Source organism: Chlorocebus sabaeus, chromosome 1 (genome assembly GCF_047675955.1).
Source record: "Chlorocebus sabaeus isolate Y175 chromosome 1, mChlSab1.0.hap1, whole genome shotgun sequence".
NCBI classification, from domain to species: domain Eukaryota; kingdom Metazoa; phylum Chordata; class Mammalia; order Primates; family Cercopithecidae; genus Chlorocebus; species Chlorocebus sabaeus.
The window spans coordinates 105,149,133-105,163,770 of record NC_132904.1 but is presented as its reverse complement, the minus strand read 5'-3'; the positions used below and the strand labels follow the sequence as shown (position 1 = coordinate 105,163,770).

At 37.2% G+C, this 14,638-nt stretch overlaps 1 protein-coding gene across 2 annotated transcripts in view; it reads right to left on the bottom strand.

The window, feature by feature from the left end:
- Positions 1-14,638, bottom strand: part of DDX10 (DEAD-box helicase 10) — a 274,669-nt gene that overhangs the window by 217,966 nt on the left and 42,065 nt on the right. For both annotated transcript variants that reach the window (XR_012094521.1, XM_008020770.3), the window contains exons 11-12: positions 5,072-5,159; positions 1,090-1,178 (exon numbers count right to left, since the gene is read on the bottom strand). Coding sequence is in view for 1 of the 2 variants with exons in the window: in XM_008020770.3 (XP_008018961.1) it covers positions 1,090-1,178; positions 5,072-5,159 (177 nt within the window). In the remaining variant the exon portion in view is untranslated. The remainder of the gene's footprint in view (positions 1-1,089; positions 1,179-5,071; positions 5,160-14,638) is intronic.

Sequence of the window (14,638 nt, the reverse complement as noted above, 5' to 3'; positions counted from 1 at the left end):
GTAGGAGCCCACTGAAGAATAAACATTCCTCCTTTATAGGTCAAAAGGTTAAAACAAAACAAAACAAAACAAAAAACCTGGCCAGGCGCAGTGGCTCATACCTGTAATGCCAGCACTTTGGAAGGCTGAGGTGGGGGGATCACTTGAGCCCAGGAGTTTGAAAACAGCCTGGGCAACATGGCGAAACCCTGTCTCTATGAAAAATACAAAAAGACTACCCAGACATGGTAGTATACACCTGTAATCCCAGCTACTCAGGAGGCTGAGATGAGAAGATCACCCAAGCCTAGGATGTCAAGGATGCAGTGAGCCATGATCACACCACTGCACTACGGCCTGGGTGACAGAGTAAGACCTTGTCTCATCCCCCAAAAAAATCCCTCAAATACTAAGCCAAAACAAAACCAACCATTCTGTTTCATACAATAGTAACCTCAGTTACCAAAAAAGGGGCATCTTGCCATAGTAACTGTTAGTACCTGTAAGAAACACCAAGACAGGAGGAATATTCAGGTAGTAAGCAACAGAGGAAAATAACCTAACTTAAGAAGAATCAGCAAAGAGACTCACATCCAAAGCACAAAATGTCTGGTAATCCAGACAAGGGTTTCAGAGAACAAGAGAACTACAGAAGACACAAAGATTTCAAAGAATGCTTATTGGTTGCTCTCCATCTCCTCTGAGATCAAACTATAGGAAAGAGCCAATGTCACTTTAAGGAACTGATACTTACAAATAACAAACTGCTCCCTGATAATAAGAACTGAACGCTGAACTAATTTTCTGCCAAGCTGATTTGTTCTTTTCCACTGCGAATCTTTAACAAACAGATTCGTTTAACCTAAGGCAGAGTGGTTTAAACTAAGAATCTCAGAGAACCAGGTTTCAAACAAATTCTTTCTGGCCGGGTGTGGTGCCTTACGCCTGTAATCCCAGCACTTCAAGAAGTTGAGGTGGGTGGATTGTTTGAGCCCAGGAGTTTGAGACCAGCCTGGGCAACATAGTAAGATCCCATCTCTAAATTAATTAATTAATTAATTCCCTCTAACTTTGAGGATTCACTATTACAACTATATTATGAATACTTACAGGGCATATTCAGGTATAGGTAACTTGCTCACATCAAATACTTCTTTATCCTTCATCAGATATACCGATCGTATATAGGAGACAAAACACTGTAAAGTAAGAGTTTGAAAAGTACAATATAATAGCAATTAAAAATGAGTTTAGACTAAAATATAAGAAAATTAACCAATGGGATAAATTCAATAGTACTGGAAAACCACAAAACAGTTCAGTATATCTCCATTCCATACATACATGAAAACCTACTTTTTAGAATTGTAATATTAGAAAAAAACTTTGCATTTGGTTTCATAAAGCCAACCTAACCCAGAATATCTTCTTTCCAAAAAGCTACTCTAAAAGTTAGTTAATTCCATTACAATAAGGTACACCATTAGGAAAATATAGGCTTTGGATTAATATAGATTTGGAATCTATTCAGAGCTCAAACTCTTACTGAGCAAATTTCTTGTTTCTCTCCATGTCAGTATCCTCATCTATCAAAAAAGAGATACATTACCTTCTACTTAGAGTGTTATGAGAATAAAATTAGAAAAATGCACGTAGATACCTAGCATATCTTCTAGAATATAGTAACAAATGCTAGTTATTGATAATTTTTTTATTGTTGTGTCAAAAGATAAGTTTTTCAATGAAATAAAATTTTACATATTGAGATTTAATAAAACCATGTCAGGAAAAACTTTATTGCTAAAGCTTTTCCTTTTTATGATTTCAAGTAATTCATCATTAACTTGGAATATTTTCTTCTGTTCCTGTTTAAAAAAAAAAAAAACACAAACAAAAACTATCTTCATACTAGAGTTACAAAAACCAGAATATAAACAGGGTCCTGATCCTTTATCAGTTCGTCAAATAAACAGGTAACAAAACACAACTAGGTAATATTTTATTTTTAAGTTGACTTTTGTAAAGTATATTTAGTTCCTGTTTGCATACTTCCTAAACTTCACATTTTATCTAGCTTTACAATAATCCTTTCTACCCAACTAATCTCCAAACCATTTTCTATCTCCATGGGCATAAAAAACAATGAATGACACCAGTTTAAAAATAATTTTTCCCCTACAATCATCTACAAGCAACCACCTCAGTTGCTTATCACTTTTATTCTATCCAGATTATAATCAAAACCTAGAAAATCACTTCTATGAAACTAGATAGCTTGCTGCTGCTGGCAACACAGTTAGCCATTCTGTTAAACCATGCGTGACAACCAATAAACTACATCATTTATTTCAACGTGCTTTTCTATAATCAGTGTTCTGGAAGACTCATCTATTGTATGCACAAACCAGTGAAACAACATCTTTCCAATGTTTCATATTTTCTGATAGATAACTGAATGACCTCCTAGGCCTGCAGTAAGTCATGACATACCAAAATTAATCTAATATTTTTAAATGTGTGTACTACTTCCAAAGCTCCTAGAAGATTTTAACTGCAAGTTTGAAGAATGTTTGCTAGAAAAAACATGCACATGTTTGCATGCCCAAAATTTTTAAGAAAAATGAATATTAGCAATTTGTTCGAAGATCCTTTAATGAAAAGGTTCTCAGGTAAAGTAAGCTTATAGAAGTCCAACTTGGTATAGCTCACTATTTGATGCTCTCATATTTTGGAATGAACTTCTACTGATATAACACAGTAGGTCTCAAGAAAACTAGATGAGACCTGGATTTCGGTCTCAGGTCTTCCACTTATACCTGTTACCCTAGACAATTTTTTTTTTTTTTTTTTAAGACAGAAACTCACTCTGTAGCCCAGGCTGCAGTGCAATGGCACAATCTCGGCTCACTACAACCTCTGCTTCCAGGGTTCAAGCAATTGTCATGCCTCAGCCACCCAAGTAGCTGGGATTACAGGCGTGCACCACTACACCCAGCTAATTTTCTTGTTGTTGTTTTTAGTAGAGACAGGGTTTCACCATGTTGGCCTGGCTGGTCTCAAACTCCTGGCCTCAAGTGATCCACCCATCTCAGTCTCCCAAAGTGCTGGGATTATAGGCGTGAGCCACCACACCCAGTCATCCTAGACATTTTTTAATTTTCAAGCTAGCATTTATCCATCTGTACAGTCAAATCAATACCACCTACCTCATTGGTTGTTGGGAAGATTAGGTAACAATGCATGTAAAACAGTTTTGTCATAACTAAGTACCTGGCACACAGTAAGCACTCAAATTTTAGCCTCATCATTAATGTTATTCTAAGCACACCAATGATAATTTGCTAAAATATAAAATAAGTTAGCAAAAAATTTAAGATCTCTTCTTTAAATAAAACTTACTTCTGGCTGGGCACAGTGGCTCATGCTTGTAATACCAGCACTTTGGGAGGCCGAGGCAGGCAGATCACTTGAGGCCAAGAGTTTTGAGACCAGCCTGGCCAACACGGTGAAACCCCGTCTCTACTAAAAATACAAAAAATTAGCCAGGCATGGTGGCGGGTGCCTGTAATCCCAGCTACTCAGGAGGCTGAGGCAGGAGAATCACCTGAACCCAGGAGGCGGAGGTTGCAGTGAGCCGAAATCGTGCCATTGCACTCCAGCCTGGGCAACAAAAGCAAAACTCTGCATCAAACACAAACAAACAAACAAACTTACTTCTTTGCCAGGAATAACAGTTTCAAAACCATCACATAAAAGCCTAACTATTGAATGTTTTTCTGCTCAGGCTACTCTATCAACTTAGGGTGAGCTTTCTATAACTCTTCTTTATTTTCTTCCTCCCACCTCATCTATCTGCTGAAATAGGATCCAATCTCTGAGTTCCTACTCTCTGGCTCATTGTTGATATGCTATGGGAGATGCAAAGATCTTGTAAATGCAATAAATAGCAGTAAACGACAGGTGAAAATGATAGGGACTCAAATATCTGTTAATTCGAAGATTAGATAGACTGGAAAACACAATGAAAAATAACTTCACATCTTCCTTTACCAAAGAATCTACTGTGGGATATTCTAAAAAACTTTAAAAAAAACAAAAAAAAAGTTTAACTAAAATAGATTTCTCACCACAAGTATGTGAGGTAATACCTACGCTAGTTAGCTTCATTTAGCAATTATACAATGTATATTTGTTTCAAAATATGTTACATACCAGAAATATGATTTATCAATTAAGAAAAATAAAACTAAATATTGACTTCTTTATGTATCTGCTAATCAAGATCTTTAAGTCCAGAGACGTAATTGGGGAACATTAAGTCATATTCATAGGTTAAAATCTCATTCCTAAAGATAATTTCACTAGAGTTCTATGCTTTCTAGAAATTCAGTCTCATGTAGGAAGATATTAATCTCACAGTCAAGAAAGTACAATCAGGAGTTACAGCAATTTTACAAAAGAAATAAAACTTAATAATGTTATCAAGTATTAGAAATCAGGCCACTGTGCATCCAAAAATTCACATTTGAGAGGATTTTCCATATGTCTTTGACAAAACTAAAGATGATTTTCCCAATCTACACATAAAAAACATTTTTCAAAATTCTGAAGAATAAGCTAGACTGGCCAGGCATAGTGGCTCATGCCTGTAATCCTAGCACTTTGGGAGGCCGAGGCGGGTGGATCGCCTGAGTTCAGAAGTTCCAGACCACTCTGGGCAACATGGAGAAACCCTGTCTCTACTAAAATACTAAAATACAAAAAAGTAGCCAGGTGTGGCGGTGGCGCACACCTGTAGTCCCAGCTACTCAGGAGGCTGAGGCACAAGAATCACTTGAGCCTAGGAGGCAGAGGTTGTAGTGAGCTGAGATCATGCCACTGCACTCCAGCTTGGGCTAGAGAGTGAGACTAAGTCTCATAAAAAAAAAAAAAATTATATATATATATATATATATAAAAGCTAGACTTATCTATCAGCAAATTACACTGCTTGAATATCTGAAGCATAAACATGCAACCTAGAAGTAGCAGAAAATGATAAACTTCATGGTTTTTCCATTCAATGAAAGTATCCAATTGAAAAATGACTTACCCTTTGAGCTCTTTCTTTTAAATCTTGATCTTGAGCTAGAAAAGATTCCAATTTTTTCTGGACATCTATAAGTTTTTCTGGATTGATTCTTTGTAACAAAAAGATAAAGATTAAAATAAGACATCTATAAGTTTTTCTGGATTGATTCTTTGTAACCAAAAGATGAAAGTTAAAATAAGGTTGGAGACTAAAAACAGTAAGCAGCATTTTCCTATTTTCCTCAGTATTTTTAAATGTATAACTATTTCTCATCTATGAATCAGATTAGATGGAAATTAAACTAGACACAAGTTTGACACTCTTACCTACTATGAATAACACAGGAGAAAAGAAATGACATGTCAGACAGTTTCTCTAAACATCCCATGCTGAGTGAGATACATGGATTAACACCACAGTTAGCATTGTCTACTTAACAGATAGAAAGTAGTCTCCCATGAGAGATCCATTCTATATGAAATGGAATAAATGAAATCTAATTTTTTTAAGAGGTCTCACTCTGTTCCCTCAGTGAGGCTGGAGTGTAGTGGTGAAATCATAGCTCACTGTAACCTTGAACTCCTGGACTCAAATGACCCTCCCCCATCTCAGCTTCTCAAGTAGCTGGACTATAGGCTTGCACCAACATGCCTGGCTAGTCTGTTTGTTTGTTTTTTCTTTTGTAGAGACAGGGTCTCACTGTTTTGCCCTGGCTGGTCTGGAACTCCCGGCCTCAAGCAATCTTTCTGCCTTGGATTCCCAAAGTGCTGAGTTACAGGTGTGAGCCACCATGCCTAGCCCTAATGTCATTTTTATAAATATTTCTGTTTCAGTCAAATATCATAAAATCAATTTCAAGTAATAAACAAGTAGCAAAGACTGCAGTGATTTCCTTATTTAGAAATTAGGCATACTATAACAGAGATGATATTTAACTCTGCCCAGAGAAGCTACAGGAAAAGAAAAAAAAATGTTACAGAGGTCTAGGCTTCACAAAAGACCTCACTGTTTCCCTGATTTTAGGCTGAACCACATTGTTCAGGCCAGGATGGTGATAGGTGGTGGTAGGTAAGATTGTGTATGTTTTTTTGTTTGTTTGTTTTCTTTTGTTTTTTGAGACAGAGTCTGGCTCTGTTGCCCAGGCTGGAGTGCAATGATGCCATCTCGGCTCACTGCAAGCTCCGCCTCCCAGATTCACACCATTCTCCAGCCTCCCGGGTAGCTGGGACTACAGGCACCCACCACCACCCCAGCTAATTTTTTTGTATTTTTAGTAGAGACGAGGTTTGACCGTGTTCACCAGGATGGTCTCGATCTCCTGACCTCGTGATCCGTCCGCCTCAGCCTCCCAAAGTGCTGGGATTACAGGCGTGAGCCACCGTGCCCAGCCATGACTGTTTTTACTTATTTTTATTATAAAAAATTTCAAAATACACAAAAGAAAAGGTAGAGACTTTCACTCAGCTTCAACAATTACCAAGTCACAGTCAATTTTGTCTCTTCTACATCCTCAACACTCCTCCCTGAATCTAACCTCTCTCCAAATTATTTTTAGGCAAATCAAGCCAGGGTGTTTCAACAGCCCCAATACAAGTAAGATTCTGATGGATTCCACTGATGCTGAATGTACACATCCTTAGACACAGGACAGCACAACTCTCTGAGATGGATAGACAACCCCAAAAGTAATTCCCTCCAAGAGGTTTAATTCTTTCAATCAGCAGTGCTTCCTGAAGTTAACAAGTTCTCCATCTCATTTTCTCCACTAACAGTCTTCAGAAAAGGCCATTTAAGACTTTAAAAAAAAAAAAAAAGTCAGACTTCTGATATTCAGTACCCTATGGATGGAGCTTGGAAGTCATCACTCTATCATAACAACAAGTAAAAAGTTGAACAGACTGGAAAAAAAAGAAATCAACAACTCTTCTTTTATCCATGATAAAGATGGAGTACACAAGACAAACCAGAGTCCCCTACACAGGAAAGAGAGAGGTGAGTACAGGGAGTCACCGCTTACCTCAGCTGAGTCATGAGCAGAAACAACAGGGGGAGCCAGTGCCTGGGTGGGAGACGCTCAACTGTAATTGATAAAACCTGCTGGAGGCTCGGTGTGGACAAGTCTGAGAAGTAAAAACTCCAGGGGGACCCATTCATAGGGTAGCCCCACACACATGAGTTTTACCCCAGGAGCTCAACCAAGTTCTCATGGTAAATATCAGAAAAATCCCCTCATGCTTTCAGCAAAACAAGGGGAAAATGAACCACTTTGAAATATGCCTGAGCACTCTGCTCTTAACTAGTTTCTCCTGAGGGTGGGCCTTGTTAATGAGATCCAAGCTTCCTAGGGTTTTATCCGAGCCTAACTAACCTTGGGGGAGGGAAATGCCCAACTCTAGCCATCCTTTCCCACTTAAGTTGGGGCGGTGGGAAGGCAGAGACTGAAAAGAATTTGTAAAGTTCACAGTCCAGAGGCATAGGCTCACTAAAAGACTGAGACCTACTATAGGTCTTAGGAATGCTTCCGCCACAGTCCCCACCGCCTCACACCTTACCACCACAGCACTAACATCACTAAAGGCCTATTTACAGCAATTCTTTTTATAATACCTGGTACATCATATCTATCATGAAAAAAATTACAAGGCATACTAAAAGCAAAAAACATAATTTGAAGAGACAGAGCAAGCATCATAACCAGACATGGCAGGGATGTTGGAAGTATTAGGCCAGAAATGTAATTTAAAATAACAGTGACTCATATGCTAAGGATTCTAACAGATAAAACAGGCAGCATGCACAGATGAGAAACATAATCAGAGAGAAGGAAATCCTAAGAAAGAACCAAAAAGAAATGCGAGAGAACAAAAAGAACTGCAACAGAAATGACCAATACCTTTGATAGGTTTATTACTAGATTGGACACAGCTGAGGAAAGAATCTCTGAACTTGATAAAAACCTCCAAACCTGACTGAAAACAACACAACAGAACTTCAAGGACTATGGAACAACTATGAAAAGTGAACATATGCATGATGGGAATATCAGAAAGAGAAGAGAAACAGAAGCAATGCTTCAAACAGTAATGACTGAGAATTTCCCCCAAATTAATGTCAGACACCAAACCACAGATCCAAGAGCTCAGAAAGCTCCAAGCAGGATAAATGCCCAAGTGAGAGGGGGAGAGACAGAGGGAAAAAGAGACAGACTGAGACTATACCTAGGCATATCATTGTCAAACTACAGAAAATTAAGTATTTTTTTAATCCTGAAAGAAGTGGGCGGGGGGCACCTTACCTATAGAGGAACAAAGACAAGAATTACACCTGATTTCTCAGATACCATGCAAGCAAGGAGAGAGTAGAATGAAATATTTAAAGTGCTGAGAGAGAAAAACCACCAGCCTAGAACTCTGTACCCCACAAAATTATCCTTCAAAAGTGAAAGAGAAACACTTTTTCAGACAAACAAAATTTGACAAAATTTATTTCCAGTAGAATTGCCTTGCAAAATATGTTTAAAAGTTATTTAGAGAGAAAAAAAATAACGTAAGTCAGAAACTCAGATCTTCATAACAAAGGAAGAGCACATCAAAGGAATAAATGATGGCAAAATAAAATTTTTCTTATTCTTAATCTAAGTTTTTTCAAATTAATAGCCCCAGCATGTTTAATTATGTATATTTACGTGTATATGCTTATGTATGCTTTACATAAGTGAAATGAATGACATCAATGATACAAGGGACAGGAGGGATAAATCAGAATTATAAGGTACTCACACTACCTGTGAAGTGCTGTAGCATTATGTCATTATTTCAAAATGGGCTTGGATTACTTGTAAACATATATTGCAAAAACATTAGAGCAATCACTAAAAAAAAAGTGAAAACGAAAAAACACAAACTGGTATGCTAAGGAGAGAAAACAATCATTAAAATGCTCAGAATCACAAGAGGTAGAAAGAGAGGAGACAAAAGAATAACAGGGCAACAAACAAAAAACAGTAACAGATACATTAGATATTCATCCAACTATATCAATAATCACTTTCAACATCAATAGCCTAAATGCATCAGTTAAGAGATGTTGTCAGAGTGGATCAAAAAATAAGACCCAACTATATGTCGTCTACAATAAACCAACTTTCACTATAAAGACACATAAATTAATAAAAGTGGTTTGATAAAAATATCTCATGCTAACACTAATCAAAAGAAAGCAAAAACAGCTATATTAATGTCAGAGCAGACTTCCAAGCAAGAAACTTCTCAGGGATAAATGGCATGACACAATGATAAAGAAGTCAATTCTCCAAAAAGGCTACAATCCTTAATGTATAGGCTCCTAACAATAGAGCATCAAACTATGTGAGACAAATACTGATAAAATTGCAACCAGAAAGATGAATCCACTGTTATAATTAGAGACTTCAACACCCTTCTATCAGGAATAGACAAATCCAGCAGGCAGAAAGTGTCAGTAAGAACACAGCTGAACTCAACAATACCATCAATCAACTGGACACAATAGACATCTAGAGACTACTTTATCCAACAACACAATACACATCTTCTCAAGCTGACATGGAACATTCACCAAAATAAAACACATTCTGGGCCATAAAACACATCTTAACAAAATTAAAAGAATATAAATCATATAATATCTGCTTTCACAACACAATGGAATTAAACTAGAAATAACAGAGGCCAGAGGCAATGGCTCACACCTATATTCTCAGTACTTTGGGAGGCTGAGGTGGGCAGACCACCTGGGGTCAGGAGTTTGAAACCAGCCTGGCCAACATGGTGAAACCCCATCTCTACTAAAAATACAAAAATTAGCTGGGCGTGGTGGCCCATGTCTGTAATCCCAGCCACATGGGAGGCTGAGGCAGGAGAACCACTTGAACCCAGGAAGTGGAGGGTGCAGTGAGCCAAGATTGTGCCACTGCACTCCAGCCTGGGTGACACAGCAAGACTCTGTCATAACATAACATAACATAACATAACGTAATGTAACGTAATGTAACATAACATAACATAACATAACATAGAAATAGCAGAAAGGTAACTGGAAAATTCTAAAATACATGGAGATTAAACGTACCTCTAAATAACATAAGTTAAAACAAAGTATTTTAAAATTTCTCTTGAATTAAATAAAAATGAAAATAACTTAGCAAAATTTGTGGAACGCAACAAGAGCAGTACTTAAGAGGGAAATTTATAGCACTGAATGCATATACAGTCATGGGCCACATAATGATGTGTCAGTCAGTGATGGACTGCATATACAACAGTGGTCTGTTAAGACTGTAATGATGGCCAGGAGCAATGGCTCACACCTGTAATTCTAGCACTTTGGGAGGCCGAGGTAGGAAGACTGCTTGAGCTCAGGAGTTCGAGATCTGCCTCAGCAACATAGGGAGACCTTGTCTCTACTAACAATAAAACAAATTACCAGGCATGGTGGCACAGGCTACTCGGGGGGCTCACTTAAGCCTGGGAGACTGAGGCTGCAGTGTGCCAGTGAAGCTGAAAAATTTCTATCACCTAGTGATGTCACAGCCATCATAACACTATGGGGCAATACATTATTCACATGTTTATGGTGATGCTGGTGTAGGCAAACACACTGCACTACCAGACATATAAAAGTATGGCACTTACAATTACACATGGTACATAATACTTGAAAATGATAAAACAACTATTACTGATTTATTCACTATACTTTTTACTATTTTACAGTATTTTCCTTCTACTTATAAAAACACCCTCAGGCAGGTCCTTCGGGAAGTACTGCAGAAGGAGGCATTGTTATCATAAATGATGACAGCTCCATGTGTGTTATTGCCCCTGAAAGCCTTCTAGTGGGGCGATGTGAAAATGAAAGACAGTGATATTAATGATCCTGACCCTGTATAGGCCTAGGCTCATGTGTCTGTGTCTCCATTTTTAACAAAATGTTTTAAGGCAAAACAAATATTTTTAACCAAAAAAAAGCTTGTAGAGTAAGGATATAAAGAAAATATTTTTGTATAGCTGTATAATGTGGGCTTTTAAGCTAAGTGTAATTACAAAAGAATCAAGAAGCTAAAAGTTTGTAAAATAAAAAAAGTTACAGCAAGCTAAGGTTACTGAAGAAAAAAAGTTTAGTGTAGCCTACGTGTACGGTGTTTACCAAGTCTACAGTTGTATACAGTAATGTGCTAACTCTTTACATTCACGCACCACTCACTGACACCCAGAGCAACTTCCAGTCCTGCAAGCACTGTGGTAAGTGCCCTATGCAGGTATGCTTTTTATCTTTTAAACTGTATTTTTACTGTGCCTTTTCTATGTTTAGACATGCTTAGATACACACCTACCATTGTGTTAAATTGCCCACAGTATTCAGTGTACAGCATGTACAATACTAATGCTGTACAGGTTTGTAGCCTAAATGCAATAGGCTATACCATATAGCCTAGGTATATAGTAAGCTATACCATCTAGGTTTTTAAGTGTAATCTATGATGTTTATACAAGGATAAAATTAATGATCCCTTTCTCAAACTTATTCCCATAATTAAGCAACATATGACTGTATTAGAAAGAAAGTACCTAAAAATAAATCATGTACAGCTCCAACTTGGGAAACAGAAAAGGGGTAAATTAAATCAAAAGCGAGCAGAAGAAATAAGAACTAGAGTAAAAATGACTGAAATTGAAAACAGGAAATCAATAGGGGGAAAAAATTAAATCACGAGCTCGTCCTTTAAAAAGAATAAACAACTAAAAGAAGTCATAAGCCTATAACCATACTAAGAAAACAAAAGGACGCAAGTTATTATTGGAAATGAAAGAAGGAATATCATTACAAATCCCATGGACATTAAAAGCATAAAAAGATTATGAACACCTCTATGCCCACATATTTGATAACCTAGATGAAATGGACCAATTCCTTGAATGACAAAATCTTACAAGAAGTAAACACTCTCAATAGGCTACTATCTATTAAAGAAACTGAATCAATAATTTATAACCTTCCAAAACAGAAATCACCAAGCCCAGATGGGCTCACCCATAAATTCTACCAAACATTTAAGAAAGAAATACCAATTTCATATAATCTCTTTCAGAAGACATAGTTAAAGGGAATACTTCCTAACTCATTCTATGAGGCCAATATCACTTTAATACCAAAACCAGACACAGACATTACAGGGGAGAAAAAACTACAGACCAATATCACTCATAATGATAGATGCAAAAGTCCTCAACAAATACAAAAAAACCTACTGCTAATATCATTCTTCATGGTGAGAAACTGGAAGCTCTCCTGCTAAGATCAAGATGTCCCCTCTCACCACTGCTGTCCAACATCATTCTAGAAGTCCTAATTAATGCAATAAGACAAGAAAACGAAATAAAAGGCATACTGATTAGGAAAGAAATAAAACTGGCTTTGTTCACAGATGCATGATCATCTATGTAGGAAATCGAAAAGAATGGACAAAGAAACTACTAGACTAATAAGCAATTATAGCAAGACTACAAGATTGAAGATTAATATACAAGTTAATTACTTTCCTGTTTTTATCACAAATGAAAAAAGGAACATCACTACAAATCCCACAGACATCAAAAGGATAAAAAGACTACTATGAACAAATTTGGGAAGCCAAGACAGGCAGATTGCTTGAGGCCAGGAGTTCAAGACCAGCCTGGCCAACATGGCAAGACCCCATTTCTACTAAAAATACAAAATTTAGCCAGGCATCGTGGCACATGCCTGTAGTTCTAGTTTCTTGGGAGGCTGAGGCATGAGAATTGCCTGAACACAGGAGGTAGAGGTTGCAGTGAGCCAAGACTGCAAGACTGCACTCCAGTCTGAACAACAGAGCAAGACTCTGTCTAAAAAGAAAAAAAAAAAAAGAGAAAGAAAAGAAAGAATACGATGAACACCAATTTACCAGCAATAAATAAGTGGAATTTGAAACTAAAAGCAATACTATTTACATTATTAGCACTCCCAAAAATGAAACACTTAGGTATAAATCTAACAAAATATTAGCAAATTGAATCCAACAAGGTATAGAAATAATTATACATCATAACCAAGTGACATTTATCCCAGGAATGCAAGGCTAGTTTAACATTTAAATAAAAAAAAAAAAAAAAAAAAAAAAGACCTTAATGTACTCCATCACATCACCAGGCTAAAAAAGAAAAAAAAAAAACAAAATCACATGATCTCATCAGATTAAAATTTTTTTTTTTTTTTTTTTTTTACAAAATCCAATATCCACTCATGACCCTTTTTTTTTTTTTAAACTCAGTAAACTAGGAATAGAGGACAATTTCCTCACCTTGATCAAGAATATCTACAAATGCTAGCAAGAATGTGGAGCAACAGAAACTCTCATTCATTGCTGGCAGGAATTCAAAATGGTGTCGCCACTTTGGAAGACAGTTTGGCAGTTTCTTAGAAAACGAAACATATTCTTACCATCTGGCCCAGCAATCATGCTCCTTGGTAATATCTATCCAAAGAAGTTGAAAATTTATGTCTACACAAAAACCTTCACATGGATGTTTATAGCAGCTTTACTCATAACTGCCAGAACTTGGAAGCAATTATGATGTCCTTCAGGGTCGGGCGTGGTGGCTCACGTCTATAATCCCAGCACTTTGGGAGGCCAAGGAGGGTGGATCACAAGGTCAGGAGATCGAGATCATCCTGGCTAACATGGTGAAATCTCGTCTCTACTAAAAATACAAAAAATTAGCCGGGCGTGGTGGTGGGCGCCTGTAGTCCCAGCTACCCGGGAGGCTGAGGCAGGAGAATGGCGTGAACCCGGGCGGTGGAGCTTGCAGTGAGCCGAGATCATGCCACTGCACTCCAGTCTGGGCGTCTCAAAAAAAAAAAAAAAAAAAAAAAAAAAAGATGTCCTTCAGACCTTTGAAAGCTAAATGTTAATCCAATATCCACTAGTTATAAGACTTAAGCAGGATTAAGGGAACTGCTGACAAGAATCTAATTGTGGCTTTTTGGTTTCAAAATTACTGATGTGATTTTACATATTTTTATTAAGGGAATGAAAAGATCTTTTCTCTTCCTGATCTATCTTTAACCCTGTATTTAGTAACCTATAAATGACATTCTTTATATAGCACCTTATTCTCCCTGACCCATCAGAATTCAGACAACTTACTAGCTTTTATGGCAATCTCGTTACTTGCATAAAATCAATACAAATCTGTCCTTTTTATAACCAGACTATAGTTGGTTATATAAACAAGGTCAAAACAAAACAACCTTAAATGCATACTACTAAGTGAAAGAAGCCAATATGAAAAGGCTAGGTACCGTATAATTCCAAATATAATATATGACATTCTGGAAAGAAACCTATGGAGACACTAAAAAGATCAGTAGTTGTCAGAGGTTCAGGGGGAGGGGAGAGGAATAAACAGGTAGAGCACAGGATTTTTAAAGCAGTGAAAATGCCGTATGATATTAAAATGGTAGATAAGCATCATTACACATTTGTGCAAGCACACAGAGTGGACACCACCAAGAATGAACCCTAGTGTA